The sequence below is a fragment of the Schistocerca cancellata genome, chromosome 9 (genome assembly GCF_023864275.1).
Source record: "Schistocerca cancellata isolate TAMUIC-IGC-003103 chromosome 9, iqSchCanc2.1, whole genome shotgun sequence".
Taxonomy (NCBI): domain Eukaryota; kingdom Metazoa; phylum Arthropoda; class Insecta; order Orthoptera; family Acrididae; genus Schistocerca; species Schistocerca cancellata.
The window spans coordinates 316,831,274-316,846,591 of record NC_064634.1 but is presented as its reverse complement, the minus strand read 5'-3'; the positions used below and the strand labels follow the sequence as shown (position 1 = coordinate 316,846,591).

General features: G+C 38.1%; 1 protein-coding gene across 1 annotated transcript in view; it reads right to left on the bottom strand.

The window, feature by feature from the left end:
- The window catches only part of LOC126101383 (tetratricopeptide repeat protein 28), a 116,660-nt gene that overhangs the window by 30,428 nt on the left and 70,914 nt on the right, over positions 1-15,318 (bottom strand). The window contains exons 22-24 of the mRNA XM_049912049.1: positions 14,297-14,524; positions 3,737-3,906; positions 222-413 (exon numbers count right to left, since the gene is read on the bottom strand). Of these exons, the coding sequence (XP_049768006.1) occupies positions 222-413; positions 3,737-3,906; positions 14,297-14,524 (590 nt within the window). The remainder of the gene's footprint in view (positions 1-221; positions 414-3,736; positions 3,907-14,296; positions 14,525-15,318) is intronic.

The window sequence follows — 15,318 nt, the reverse complement described above, 5'->3', positions numbered from 1 at the left end:
TAACAATGCATTGTTGACATTTTCCTGTGAAAGAACTAAGTGTCATAAATCATCGACTTCCACTTAAATGTAACATTTCTTTTATCCAAAACGAACAACAATTTTCACATAAAGCATAACTAACAAACAGTCAATAACACCTTTTTATAGTTGTGAATTAGACTCCTGCAATATTAAGTGGCTAGAGATGACTTCTGTAAAAGTAGTAAATTAGTCAATACCTCTGATCCCTCTTCATCTCCCTGCTCATGTCCAGGATCAGATCCTGCAGTGGCAAAGTACCTCTTTGGCTGTTGTGAGTCAACCACATCTCCTGGAGAGAGTACAATAGCTGACAACTTCCAGGACACATGTGTAGCTAGATGTACACATTCAGCTTCACCGATCTGTCGTAATACTGCTTCCTTGCTAGCCTGTAAAATAATTAATTAATTTCGTCTTTATTTGGCCTAGAGACTGTATACTGAAAAAGCTCCATGTGTTGATATATTGTCTCTGTATTAGCATCATTAAACAAAGATATTGATAATTCTTGTTTCTTGCTGTAAAAATTCACAAATATTCAATTGGAAACATGTGTACATCCTGCTCAACAGTACTAATAACTCTGAAACACATACAACACACTTAAAGCCGATGAACCAATGAGACTCACTGCCAGTTAATGCAACACACACACAAAATGTAACTATACAATACAAAATTATGTTGAAAATGTGCTCTATTAACTGTGATAAAAAATATTGAAAAATAATTTTGTGTATTTACTTAAAAAGTATCCGGACTTTGTTTCATGTTATGTTTAAAGCAAAATCCCATTTAAAAGGAAAAATCACTTGTCAACAAACAAATAATAGTATATGGCAAGAGAAAATAATACTCCTGTGTGTGTCATTGCCCACTTGCACCTTTCTCAGCAGCTCCTGTATCAAGTGTCTTAAATTATCTGTGTAGTGCAGGTGACTAATGGGGCCTCAATAGAGGGTAGTTATATTTCTATAGAGGGGATGATGAAGAGATGGGGGACGGGGTGGGATTATGTGAAGACTATTGCTAGCACACAGACTGCTCTTCCTGTATAACACAAAGAGTGTCCATTATGTTTAAGGCCACCACATGGCAGACAGCTTACCACCTACAGTGCTATCTGTCCTCATCCCACGAGAGAGACTGTAGAGATATTCATAACATAACACTGGGCACTGACAAATAGTCTGTTAGCCACAAACAGTAAGACACCAGTATCATCTCTCTGCCAGCCAAACACTGATTATGAAAATTTGTGCTATTATCAGAGATCAAGCTGGTTACTGGCACAGCAATTGCCACTACAATAACATACTTCAACTATCTCAGTTATGGCGGTTGATGACACTCGCCAGTAAATATATGTCATTCTTTCCAATGTCATTACCAGTGAACACCGAACCAAGGCCTTTCTTCCAACTAATATGTCATCATTGAATACAATGAGCTATAATTCTTTTTCAACTAGTAAGAGAAGGGTAGTTCACTAGAAATAAATATTCATGGAATTTTGGACAACTGAATCATAAGCTGCTTAAAGAAAACCAACATAATACATAATGTGCCATATTTCCATTATGTTACACCTGTTCTTTTTTTATTCTTCATATAGATTTCAGTCTCTTTATTTTATTTCTAAATTGAAATACTAATTCCATCCATGTGTTTTTCTTCTGAATCTACAGAGATACTGCCTTATGTATAAGTCCAGTACAATACAACAGTAACAGTATATCAAGAAAGTATTAACTCTCTCATATCCTTTCCAAATGTCTCTCCCTTGACCCAGGAAGCACAGTTACCTGATTCTTTAATAATTAAGATTCTTCACAGCATTTTCCTCTTTTGCTGACTGATGTAGCCTTTGGTTCTGAAAGCACTTCTGGGAGTGGGTGTATTATTAGTTTGCTTCTGCTTGGTTGAAAAAATGGTTCTTTCATAGTTATTTTGTTGAAGAGTTGTTCTGGGGATTCTTTTACTTCAAATACACTAACAACTTAAGTGAAATAATCACATTTATGAAAATAACAGATGAAGATAGGATATATAATCTTACGATCTCAGAATAATTGGGTTGTCTCTCCAATGTTAAGAAGAAAAAAGAAGAAAGACATGGAGAACTGCAAAACAGTGCAATTATTCCAAAATGCCTTTTATAAAAAGATGCACAACGTTTAGATCAAAATGGGCAATTTGATCTGCAACACATCCTGTTTCTGATGACTCTCGAAACTGTTGACATTCATTGCAAAATTTGTACTGTACTGAAAGTAATAAGTCATGGTTCTCATTTTGTTCCAAAACTGCAGGTGGCCAAATTTCATTCAAAGGCAATTTGTTAAATCATAAAGAAATGTGACAAGTATTTAATTCTGAATGGTGATTATACAAACATGTGATTTTTATGAGTTTTTTTATAAAATTACTTAAACTATTCTGGTATTTTACTTATACACTATGTGATCAAAAGTATCAGGACACCTGGCTGAAGACGACTTACAAGTTCGTGGCACCCTCCATCGGTAATGCTGGAATTCAATACAGTGTTGACTCACCCTTAATCTTGATGACAGCTTCCACTCTCGCAGGCATATATTCAATCAGGTGCTGGAAGGTTTCTTGGGGAATGGCAGCCCATTCTTCAGGGAGTGCTGCACTGAGGACAGGTATCGATGTCAGTCGGTGAGGCCTGGCATGAAGTTGGCATTCCAAAACATCCCAAAGGTGTTCTTTAGGATTCATGTCAGGACTCTGTGCAGGACTCTGTGTCTATCACAGGGATGTTATTGTCGAGTAACCACTCTGCCACAGGCTGTGCATTATGAACAGGTGTTTGATCATGTTGAGATGCAGTTGCCATCCCCGAATTTCTATTTAACAGTGGGAAGCAATAAGGTGCTTAAAACATCAATGTAGGCCTGTGCTGTGATAGTTCCATCAAAACAATATGAGGTGCAAGCCCCCTCCATGAAAAACATGACCACACCATAACACCACTGCCTCCGAATTTTACTGTTGGCACTACAAGTGCTGGCAGATAACATTAACCGGGCATTGGCCATACCCACACCCTGCCATTGGATTGCCACATTGTGTTACATGATACATCACTCCACACAACACTTTTCCACTGTTCAATCACCCAATGTTTACGCTCCTTACACCAAGCGAGGCGTTGTTTGGTATTTACCGGCTTGATGTGTGGCTTATGAGCAGTCGCTTGACCATGAAATCCAAGTTTTCTCACCGCCCGTCTAACTGTCATAGTACTTGCAGTGGGTCCTGATGCAGTTTGGAATTCCTGTGTGATGGTCTGAGCAGATGATCACCTGACCATGTTCGAAGTCCGTGAGTTCCCCGGAGTGCCCCATTCTGCTCTCTCACAATGTCTAATGACTACTGAGGTTGCTGATATGGAGTACCTGGCAGTAGGTGGCAGCACAATGCACCTAATATGAAAAATGTATATTTTTGGGAGTGTCCAAATACTTTTGATCACATAGTGTAGCTGAAGTGAGCTTAATTTTCATATACACCTCATAGCTATCCTATATAATGGTTTGAGTCACTCAGGAACTGAGATTAAACAAAATTCCTTTTATAATATTTTACAGCAAAAATAAAAGTGTCACATAGTGCATATTTGTCATTTCTGAAAATTATTACTAATGCTGTTAAACTAAAAGTTTGCTAGAAATCAAGAGTATACCTGTGCCCCAACCAAAGCTTTTGCCTGTAACATCTCCGCCACCATGGCAGCTTCCTGCTCAGCATACGGAATGTCACTCCAACCCCACTGCTCAGTGACTGAGCCAGGAAGTCTTGGATTTCCCACCACCAGTGCTGACATGTTGGTGCTCTGCTGTGTCTGGTCCATACCTGTAACACAGTGGCATATGAGAACTCATCCAGAAAAAGCTGCTGGAAACTTAAAATCAAATGCGATAAAAGTAACTGCTAGAAAATATGAGGGAACCGCCAGTTTCTTTACAGCTGACAAGAGGAGGCCACAACGTTCAGATCACGGATTTACTTCAAATTTTGTACACGTATAGTAGTGCATTAGGACAGATACATAAATGAGCAAAAGTTTTCCTGAAAATGTCATGATTTATGAGACCCCTTATACCTGTAATTGGGTAAGAAACCCAAAACTGCTTTGCACCTGAATGCTTTGTCCTGCAGACACAGAGACTGGCCCGGTTTGGCAGCTAACTTGCATAGTGGGGAGACCTTAATAATGTAGCAAGAAAGTGTATTTGAAATTTTTTAAAAAAATCATAAAATTTACATTTTTACTGCAAAAATGGAGGTGACTCCCAATTCAATGTTTAATGCAATTGCAAAACATCAGTTAAAAGTCGTGTCCGCATACTGCGATGGTCTTCTTCAAGAAGTGGATCTTATTGACACAGAATAATTGGGAACAATTTCTGCAGATGCAGTGGTGATAGGAGAAAAAACTTTATCTGTCTACCATCAAAATGTTAGGACAAAAGATATTACAGACAATGACCTCATTCATTCTGAAAAAGTAGACAAAGAAGGTCTATTCTGTAATGTTGAAGACTTTTCTGATGATAAAGATAATGAGCCAGCCAAGAAGAAGGAAGAAGCCAGCTATATTCTGTTGTAAACAAAAATTTATGTGGCGATAATGCTTACCCCAGCTGTCTGAGTCATTTTGCATATTTCCTGAGGCAGTCACACTCTTCTCCTATACTATTTGTAGTTTATATGTAAATCAGAAACACTATCTTCGACTTTCATGTAATTTTGCGTAGTAGGATACTTTAGTATAAGAATATTTTAGAAAAGGTTTCTCCAATATTATTTATATATATTATGTTGTGTTAGTGATAAATAATGTAATCATAAGCAGATGGGAGAAAATAAAGTGGTACCATGATTAAAGAATTTCGGCCAAACAAGGTGGTAAGGTAAACAGAAAATGAAAGGTGTCAACATGTGTGGAGGATGATTAACATCTGAAGTAATCAGCTCATTGGTGCAGCAGCAGAGGCAATATGCAGCAAAAACCATCTTAAATATGAGATCTTAATATTAATTGTGGTATAATAGAAGTGTTTGTGTTCGGTGCAATCAGTACGTAGAAATAACCATCTACCTGTAGAAGTGTGTTATGGTACAGCCTCTTCTAACATTAAGGAATTACAACTTTAAACATAGTAATGTGTGTGGAAAGAATAAGTAAGATTTGTATGTATATTTCCTTTCAGACCAGAATCTCAAGCAATTTGATGGAATACAGTGAAATAATATTTTTTCTGAGTGATAATTTTGTCTGATCGGTAAAGAAAGTTAAGTTTGCCTTAGCATAAGGATCTGTTACTGTGGAGTGTTTTTCAGTAGAGTCAATTTTGCATTTGATAAGCAGAGCAGGTGTTTATTTATTAGATAATGATACAATAATGAAATAATAAAACAATGAATAATGTTACGGTCTTAATGGTTACAGAGCCTGTCTCTGCAGTAGGGATATTTTTTTGAGAATGCACTCCTCTAGCTAACAAGGTAAGAAATGTAAGTAAAATAATGGAGCTGACCAACATGCTTGAGTAATGAAAAAGAGAAATGTATACAAACAAATGAGGTGCAACTGTAATGATGATCTAATTGTGAATTAGGCAACATTGGGTACTGTTTATATTGTGCAATTCATGACACTGCAGTTGGGAATGAGCGTTTAACCAAAAGAGCACTCTTTTAATGGGTTACAAGTCATATAATGCTGTATTATTGTATCTATAGGTTATCTGAAAACTTCTATTTGTGTTCTGAGGAACTATGAGCTTAAAGTAGTAATACTGTCACGAAGAACAGTAATTTTGCTGATTAACTGGTAACAGTGGTGCTAGACTGATGTGAGTAGTTCTGAGAGGTCAAACATTTGGTGTGATTTTGTGAGGATTTAATTTTCTGGTGGAATGAGAGTAGTGCTCAGAGTTGAGTAGAGAAATGGGGCAATGATTTGGTACAACTTCCATCCCCGTAATTTTCATTTGAGTGGTAATTAAGTTATTTGATACTGACTCTATTCTTTTTTCATAATGTAATGATTAATAAATCTATGCTACTGCACATCTTAAGTTTTTGCTATTTTGCAAATGGAAGAGAGACCCAAATCTTTCAAGTTTAACCAGTTTTGGACAGTTATGACTTAGAGTAATGTATTGTAGTGTAATGTGCACTTGATTTAAAATTTTTTCTAGTCCATCCCTTTCATACTAAAGTCAATTTTAATAATAATTATTGTGATGTTAAGAGGACTATGTAATGTATTTATTTATGATGTAATGACTACTATTTGCCATTGTGTTGAACAATTTTTTTCCTATACTTAAGTTAGAAGTAAAAGTAAGTGTACTAAAATAGGGTATTTTTTCTAATTGTCTCATGTACTGTGGTGGAGGAGAACCACCTGCAAGGGAACCGATAGCAGTGCATTTCCTTAATAACTGCCACTTGGACCTGTTGAGGTTTGGGCAACTTTGTGAGAAAATGTAAAAAAAGCTCATTAAAAGTGTGAAACTGCTTGTGAAAAATACTAAACATTGAGAAAGTGAAATTTTCTGTCTATTGCAACCCAGGAGGATTTATTATTTGAAGCAAGACAGGACTTGTATCAAATGATTTGTATCTATAAATGTAATCTTCACTTACCCAAAAAGGACATCACTTATTATGAAGATGCCTTAATTTTTGTTAAAAGTATAACTTGTGGATATTTTGTGCAAATGGACAATACACTGTATGTAAATACTTTGTATGGGGATTTTCATATGGCCAGTTCATGTAAGTATAAATTTAAACAAATATATGTACTGTAGTTTTTGATAAGATTTCGTATGTAAAATTTTCTGTGTGTGGATTTTAAACTCAATTTCTGGGGTCACTTGTGGTCACTGACTTTCCCAGTTAGCTATTTGCAATATCTATCTGGTCAATCCAACGAGGGAGTGATGTGACGAAGCAAGCTGGGATATTTTTACTTCCCCTCTTGTTTTGCCATCTGCCTACTTAAATTCGTTTTTTTTTTCAATTTTAACTAATTACCATTAACATATGTGAGTGTAATCGGTATTTTCATAAAAGAGAAAGGCTGGCCCTCAGTTTTAAAGAATGTAACACCAGATCTAATTTTGTGCTTAGTTTTATGGATATAATTGATTTTCTAATTTATGTTGACTATTCCTAGTTAGTATGTTTTGTTATAGGGAGAAATCTGTAATTGTTTCGTAACTTAAGTTCTATTGTTGACTTATAAACAAATATAAATTCTGTACTAATTTTAAACATTTGGTACATGAAATGCTAATTATCTTGAAGTATCTATTTGGCTCTAGTCAGAAACATGTTAGCAAAACTAGCCATTAATTAATTCCAAAGTAATTAACAGTTTTGTCAAAAGCATTGTCTGCATAACTATATATGTTAATTTCATGATTTAAACAAATAATTTGGCTTGATCCTTGTAGTAGAAGAAACTGTTAAAAAGAACCAATTTTTCGATGTTTTCAGTTAATTTAATGAGTTAAGTTTTAATTGTAATTTCTGTAAATTAAACTTCGAACAATGTGTAGTTCCAGGACCTATTATTGTGAGGATGTATAAGGGCCCAATTTTTGGTCTCAAACAGCCATTACGTCGACACCGAGGAGAACAAATCAAGAAATAAACAAGGGGCATACGACCCGGGACAACTGGGAGATCCGAGAAAAACCAGGGAGTTTTTTCATCCAGGAGAAAACCTGGAAAATCCTGGGATTTTTTTAGAATTCCAGGAATTTTTCGTTGTTTTAGTTTGCAGTTAAATTTTTGTAATTTTGGTTGGTAAGAACTGATACTCTAACAGAGGATATTACTGTATCCCGCTACTGCAGAATAATACTCCAGCAATAACACATGAACGAGAGGAAAAAATTAAAATAAAACTTCAGTTGCAAAGGAAATGTGCTACATACAACAACAAAACACAGTGCTGATACAAGCCAGCAGCAAAATGTGTCAAACGCTTTAGGAAGACCACGCAATGCTTCATAACAACAAATTGCCTCCGATGAGCATGACGTCACAAATGTTTACATCGAGGGCCACGAGAAAGAGAGGCCATGGTGCGTACGTCACGAAAGTAGGCCTGAGTTCTCTCGCTCACTCAGCTGAGCAGACACACTGTGTTTCAACACCTCTTAACTCATAACTAACGTACAAACAACTATTGCAACTTTTACTAGAATCCACCGTTATGAAGTCTTACTGTTTATTAGACCTCCAACAATCGGAAGACCATAGGCCTACTAATAATTTGTTACGGCTGTACTGCAGTACAATAAAATTAAAATTGTGCCGTTATGATTATCGGCTGCATGAAGCATCATATCAAGATGTAATTCTTGTTAGTACATAAACACCTAACCGCGAGTTAGCAGGTTTAGAAATGCATTTAGTCTGCTGAGTTGAGTGAGCGAGCACACGAGCTCAGGCCTATCCTTGTGACATACGTGCAGCGGCCTGTCTTTCTCGTGGGCCTCATGTTTATATTAGATTGTTCGAGCAGTTGCGAGCAGGCTCATGCGTATGCGCAGTTGAGTCGTGCATGAGTAGTACCTTTTCCCGCTTCTGGCTACAGAAGTGTGGTTGTTAGCTGTATAAGCAGTAGCAGCGAGCAGCCAGTGCTACCTGGAAAAATTTTGCTGGTGTGCCCAAGCTGCCAGACTCATGCATGCTGAACAGGCTTGGATCTAGGAGCTGGCGAGTGAGGGGGTGGGGGAGTGCAACTGGGGTGTCTGCCCCGGCAATTTCAAGGACGGGGGGGGAGGAGGGGGGGAGGGGGGAGCCAAGTTTATTCTGGAGTGCCTAGCATCCTGCACATGTTGGTCTATTGATTATTCATATAATTTTGAAATGCACCCCTATAGATTGTTTAACATTTTTGAACACATTGTAAGTTGATTTCTGAATTAATCATAGTGTACGTGATGTCTCTGCAAAAGGAATCCCAATCGCATCTAGAAATAAACTTTCCTGTAGACAGAAGAGGATGGGGCTATATGATCTGAGCAGAATAAAGCCAAATGGGTGATTGCCAAACACTGTTTGTTATGGGGTTGACTATGTTTGCAAATTATCAACTTTGTTATAATTACTAGCAAAATCCATAGATTCAGACTACCAGAGTGGAAATAAATGACTCACAGGAATAACAGATAAGAAAAATTGTGTATTATCTTCTCGGTGTATCCAAGAAGATGAAATTTTGACAGAAAAGTTTTGGCCAGATCGCTACACTAGTAATGGCCAGTTGTACAGTCCCCGGCTAGTAGCCGGGAGTAGCACAAGGAATGCATTGTATGAACGCGTAATAACTCCTAACCGGGGAATAAACACAGGATAACTAAGCCGGTGATTGTGGCAGGCTTAGTGAAGTCAACTAGAGAATGAGTCTTGTCACTGGCAGGAATAGTTACAGAATTAGTGATGACAATATTGTTTGTTAGGATGAGGAAAGAGAAGAAATTGGGACACCACACAAATTATGGAAGAATATGACAATTCCAAATTTATACAAAAATTTCGTACTACTATTACTTCTTTCCGATCTCATGCTTGAGGAGCTGGAGCATATGAATGAAATGTGAAACTATTCCTAACATAAGGCTTTTTGCTTTTATTAGGCCTAATAGGCATTTCATACTGGTACTTCATGAATTACATTCTGTCGTGCAATAAAAATGACCATTTGTGCCAAAACAGTCTCGTTTATTTGGTGTGTGTCACAATTGCTGCAATATTAGACAGGCCTATTTAGTTTCATCTAGCAGACAGTGACAAAATAGATGTAATCAGGTGGAGAAATCACACCAGTCTTGGGTACTAACTGTATTAACAGTTTTTTCAGTATTAGACGGCAACTTTTCGATTTTTCATGTAGCATAGCATTTGACGAACTTTGATGAGGTAATAGATTCTTTCACAGAAAAGAAATCATGCCGTGTAAAGCTGTAGCAAGATTAGAGAGAAAAAAATGCTAGGACCTAAGGATTAAAGAAATGTGTACTGTCTTGCTTGTCTCTTGTCTCTAAAGTTTTATGTATTCTATATTTCATTTTATGTTACACAAAACAGCACATTATTAACTAATAGGGAATAAAGAGTGCAAATTGTCTGAATAGTTCCACATAATCTTTCTCACTACTGACATTAGTAACTGAAAATGTTGGCTGCAGTATGCTAATGTCTACTCTGCGTGCAAACCACATTACATCCGAGTTATGTGGGCAGCCACCTTTCTTGCAACCAACACAGGAGGGCTGTCACCGTACATGCGGCCACAAGACAGTGACCAAGGCACCAGAAGAGGTCACGTGTTCCACGAACCTCTTTCCTACACCAGCCACATGACAGGAAGCAAGACTGAATGTACCTTGGCATTGAGAGTTGTTCTTCAGCTGTCACACATGTCCTGAGAGGCCAGTTTATTCTGGTGGGCTTCCTGGATCAGGTGCCAAATGCTTATGCATTTCTTCAATTAGGAACACACTCCAGAGCCACTGCTGTGCCATCATTGCTATCTGAGCCTATCTTTGTGTCTCAGAACCTGCAACATGGCCTTGCTGAAGAAGACATCACCCCAATGTTGTGACCAATCTGTAGACTTGTAATTTTCTGTGTTTGTCGTTAAAGAGTGTCTTTGCCAGACTTACTAATTTGTGGACTTGTAAAATGTCTAGTTTTGCCTTTACTTTGGCTTCACAACTTGGAAACTGTGTCATAGTGAACTTGTGATTCAATCTAGTTCCTTTCGGACTTTGTATCTATATGGAAGTGGACTGGGATCTATATTTTAAAACTCAGATTTTGATTCTGCACAAGGCATCAGAAGATCAAAACAAACTGCAAAACAATTTAGAAAAGATATGTGAATGGTGTGAAAAGTGGTAGTTGACCCTAAATAACGAAAAATGTGAGGTCATCCGCATGAGTGCTAAAAGGAACTTGTTAAACTTCGGTTACATGATAAATCAGTCTAATCTAAAAGCCATAAATTCAACTAAATACCTAGGTATTACAATTATGAACAACTTAAATTGGAAGGAACACACAGAAAGTGTTGTGGGGAAGGTTAACCAAAGACTGTGTTTTATTGGCAGGACACATAGAAAATGTAACAGACCTACTTAGGAGACTGCCTACACTACACTTGTCCATCCTCTTTTAGAATACTGCTGCGTAGTGTGGGATCCTTACCAGATAGGACTGTCGGAGTACATCGAAAAAGTTCAGAGAAAGGCAGCACGTTTTGTATTATTGCGAAATATGGGAGAGAGTGTCACAGAAATTATACAGGATTTGGGCTGGACATCATTAAAAGAAAGGTGTTTTTTGTTGCTACAGAATCTTCTCACGAAATTCCAATCACAAACTTTCTCCTCTGAATTCAAAAATATGTTGTTGACACTGACCTACATAGGGAGGAATGATCACCACGATAAAATAAGGGAAATCAGAGCTTGTACGGAAAGATATAGGTGTTCATTCTTTCCAAGCACTATACAAGATTGTAATAATAGAGAATTGTGAAGGTAGTTCGATGAACCCACTGCCAGGTACTTAAATGTGATTTGCAGAGTATCCATGTAGATGTAGATGAAGATGAAGGTGGGCTAAGAACTTTAAGTCAAAACTCTTTCTTTCTGCATTACCAGGCCTTCTGTCTGAAGCAATGTTTTGCATTTGAACCACAAGACTTTATTTTGTTTGTGGTTGTTTTAAGACTTGCTTTCAAGAAGGAACATTGTGTTCTCTTACTTCAAATAAATTTCGTGTTCATTTTTTATCTGGACCCTTTTCTGTTCGGTGATTTGTTTGCTTTTCTTCCAAATCAGTGCTTACATGTGTGCTTATAGCCCAGGTAGACAGTGTTTTGTGTGTGCTTTCATCTCCTTTGGTTGTTTTGTAGTTCTTGCACCACCTTTCGGTTTCTTCTCCCATAACAGTTGGTGATCTGGTCTTTGTGAAACTTCACTCTGCATGAACTTCCTTCACATACAGTGGATGTTTCTGTGTGTGCCTCTTCTCATTTGTGTGACTTCAGATCTTTTATTGGACACAAGCTTTCGTCACCAGTCTTCAGTGTTTGAGCCTGATACATTTGGATCCTGATATTTTGAGACAGTTTATCTTAAACCTGCTACAGCATGTCTAATGCAGTGGAGCAACCTCCTATCTGCTCTTTACTGAGTGAATACTGGCAGATGTAACAGTGCCTTCTGGATTTCCTGATGTATATTTCCACGATGTTGAAGTTGCCCTCAAGGTTGCTCCCTCCCTGACTTTCCTACAGTTTCTGGTTCTGGACACAGCACCTGCATTGGGGGCCAGTATCTTCACGACTCTGAGGTAACTAGTTGACGTACCCTGGGTGCCACCTGGGCTGATCACATCCGGCCACCACTGACAATGCCTCCTGCTTCTTGCACACCGAAACACCAGACTCTTCCCGAAGCTGTCCCCATAGCCCCACCAAAGTCTGCCACCACAGGCCTACACTACTGCCATTTCCAACTCTGGGTGCAGTATCAATTTCTTCGTCTACTTTGACCCTATCATGTGGTCTTTCCTCAGCCCGTTTCCAAACACATCCTTCATTGTGCCTTCTTTCCCAGCCCCTTCCTACTCCACAATCCCCAATTTTTGCTCCTTTTCGTGCCTCATCCTTGGACATGTCATACAATTCCCCTATCTATGCCTAATTTAAGCACCCAATGTCCTAATTTCTCCCAAGTGTTTCCACACACCCGATGTTTATCTCGAGTGTTACTGCATAACAAGTTTTGGTCCAATGTGGTTCTACTCAACAATATGCTTCTGCTCAACACACTCCCCCTCATTGCTTTCGCACAACATTATCTTACCACTGCTTTTGCATTATCAATTTCCTTCCCAAGTGCTTGTGCTCAACATTTTTCCCTCCCATGTGGTTCCACACACGATGATTTCTTTCTGCTACATGCATTTGCATCCACCTTGCACCCCAGCTACTATCACTTAGTGCTTTTCCATCCCAAGTGCTTTTGCATGATGACTTTTCATTGTTAATGCTTGGACACAACCTTTCTTCCATTTCCTTTTCCACATTTTTCTATCTTGTGTTCAATTTGACACTTATTCAGTCTCCATTACAACTGAGTTACATGGGCAGCCAGGTTTCTTAAACTGATATGCAAGGGCTGCCACACTACTTGTGACTATCAGCTGGCCCCACAAACCTCTTTTCTATGCTAGCCATGTGACAGGAAGCAAGACTGAATGTTTCCTGGCACCATAGGCTGTACTTAGGTGCATGGGCCCTAAGGGGCCAATTCACTGACTGAACCTTCACACTGATTTTTGTGGGCTCCTCTGTATTTCATCAACTGAGCATTCACACTTAAATTTGTTCTTTAACAGTGACTTTTGTTTGATGAAAGATGCAGTCTCTGTTGTGGGTAATTTCATATAACCTTCAGATTGGTATCAAAGAAGAAAATCGTATCTACATGCACCACAAAATGCAACTACACCATCTCTTCGCAGATATTCAAGCATACTGCAGCTATCAGTAATCAGTTATTCTGCTATGAACTCCAGTAATAACAATTTGCATGTTTCTCACAAAAATATACATGTAATCAAATTACAATGTCAAAACATAAATCTTTTATCTTTGAAGGGTGATAAGATCATGTGCTTATGTTCAGTGTTGGTGGAAAAGTATCCTTATGAAAGTGCCCAATAATTTGAAAACGAAAAGGGCCCTTACTACTTTACACCAAGACAACTGAACCTTTTCTGTTATACAAAATACCTTTGTTTCACTGAAAGATACGCTAAACAGTTAACCTGACTGGACTGAAAATTTTATGAATTTAACAACTTTGAAGTGGAAACTAGGTTTCTATGGTGAAAGTAAATACATTAAATCAAAGTACTACAATAACAGAAATTCTACAATGGAAACAATGAACAAAAATAAGGAAAGACAACAGTCAGTTTTACCATGGCTGCAGATGTGCACATTTAGGTATCTTCATACTTCTGTGTGTAATTACACCAGAAAAAGATCAGTAGCCCCAAAGCAAAATGCAAAGGCATTTCGAAGTGCCGTAAATCAGTCATCTGCAACTGAGTAGTTGTCTTTACTTATTTTTGTGAAATTAGTAGCATTTCCTCAATGTGTCTTTGGGCAAATGTCACTCTTCTCTCTCACCAGGTGCAGCAGTGACTGTTGAACCAGCCGGACTGGCCTTGCTGGCTGTGAGTGCCCTGGAGGACCGCTGGGACGCACGGAGTGATGAGAGTGATGGCACTACGAGCAGGCTGAACCTCTCGCACAAGTATTCACATGGCCCCTCTGTGGCTGGCTTCAGAACGGGGAATGGAACCAAATACAGTTCACCTTCCAGCACCAGCAACAGTTCACGACGGCCTTTGCTGCCTGTGAATGTCGTTTGTGCCAGAAATGTTATTTCCTGCATACATCGGTTACACTAAGAGATTAGGAAAGGTAAGGACCACAATTCCCAAGAAGTATAAAATATTACCTAGTAATAACATTCTGTACTAATATAACATAGCCTATTATACTAGGTATGTAAAGAATAGTTTCCATTATTTATAATGAATCTGAAATATAACATTACTGTGATGATAAACAAAGAGTAATGTTTATTCTACATAAGGCTTCAAGATTACTGAATAAGGAATTTATATGAAAAACCACTAATTTGGTCTAATTCTGGTTCAGGAAGTTCGGCCACTATATCAGTTGTTTATTGCACATGGAAAGATACATGTATATGTTTGTCAGACCTTTAAGTTGTTCAGAAAAAAATTCACAAGTCAAAAGACAGCAAAAGTGGTGACTGTGTATCATGTTTTATATTTATTATGGTAATTACCTAAAAACTACAACTGTAAAACTGACACATTTTCTCCAAAGAAAATTACTGATGGCGTACTCAATAAAATTGGGATTTTATAACTTACAAAAAGAAGGAATTAGTTTTTAATATCCTAGTGATAACAGTGCAAACAGAAAACAAGTAAATTTTGGATTAGACAACAGACAGTGAGAGAAATCAGCCTTTGTCTCCTTTAGCGCTTTCACATCTGCTAGGGCCAAGCGTCCTGCCTGCCTGGCCAGCTAAAGGGATGAACCTATGGCGTACCTCGTTACCAGCAGCCTGACACAAGAAAATGTCTGCTGCAGGCTATGGACACTGTCAGCTA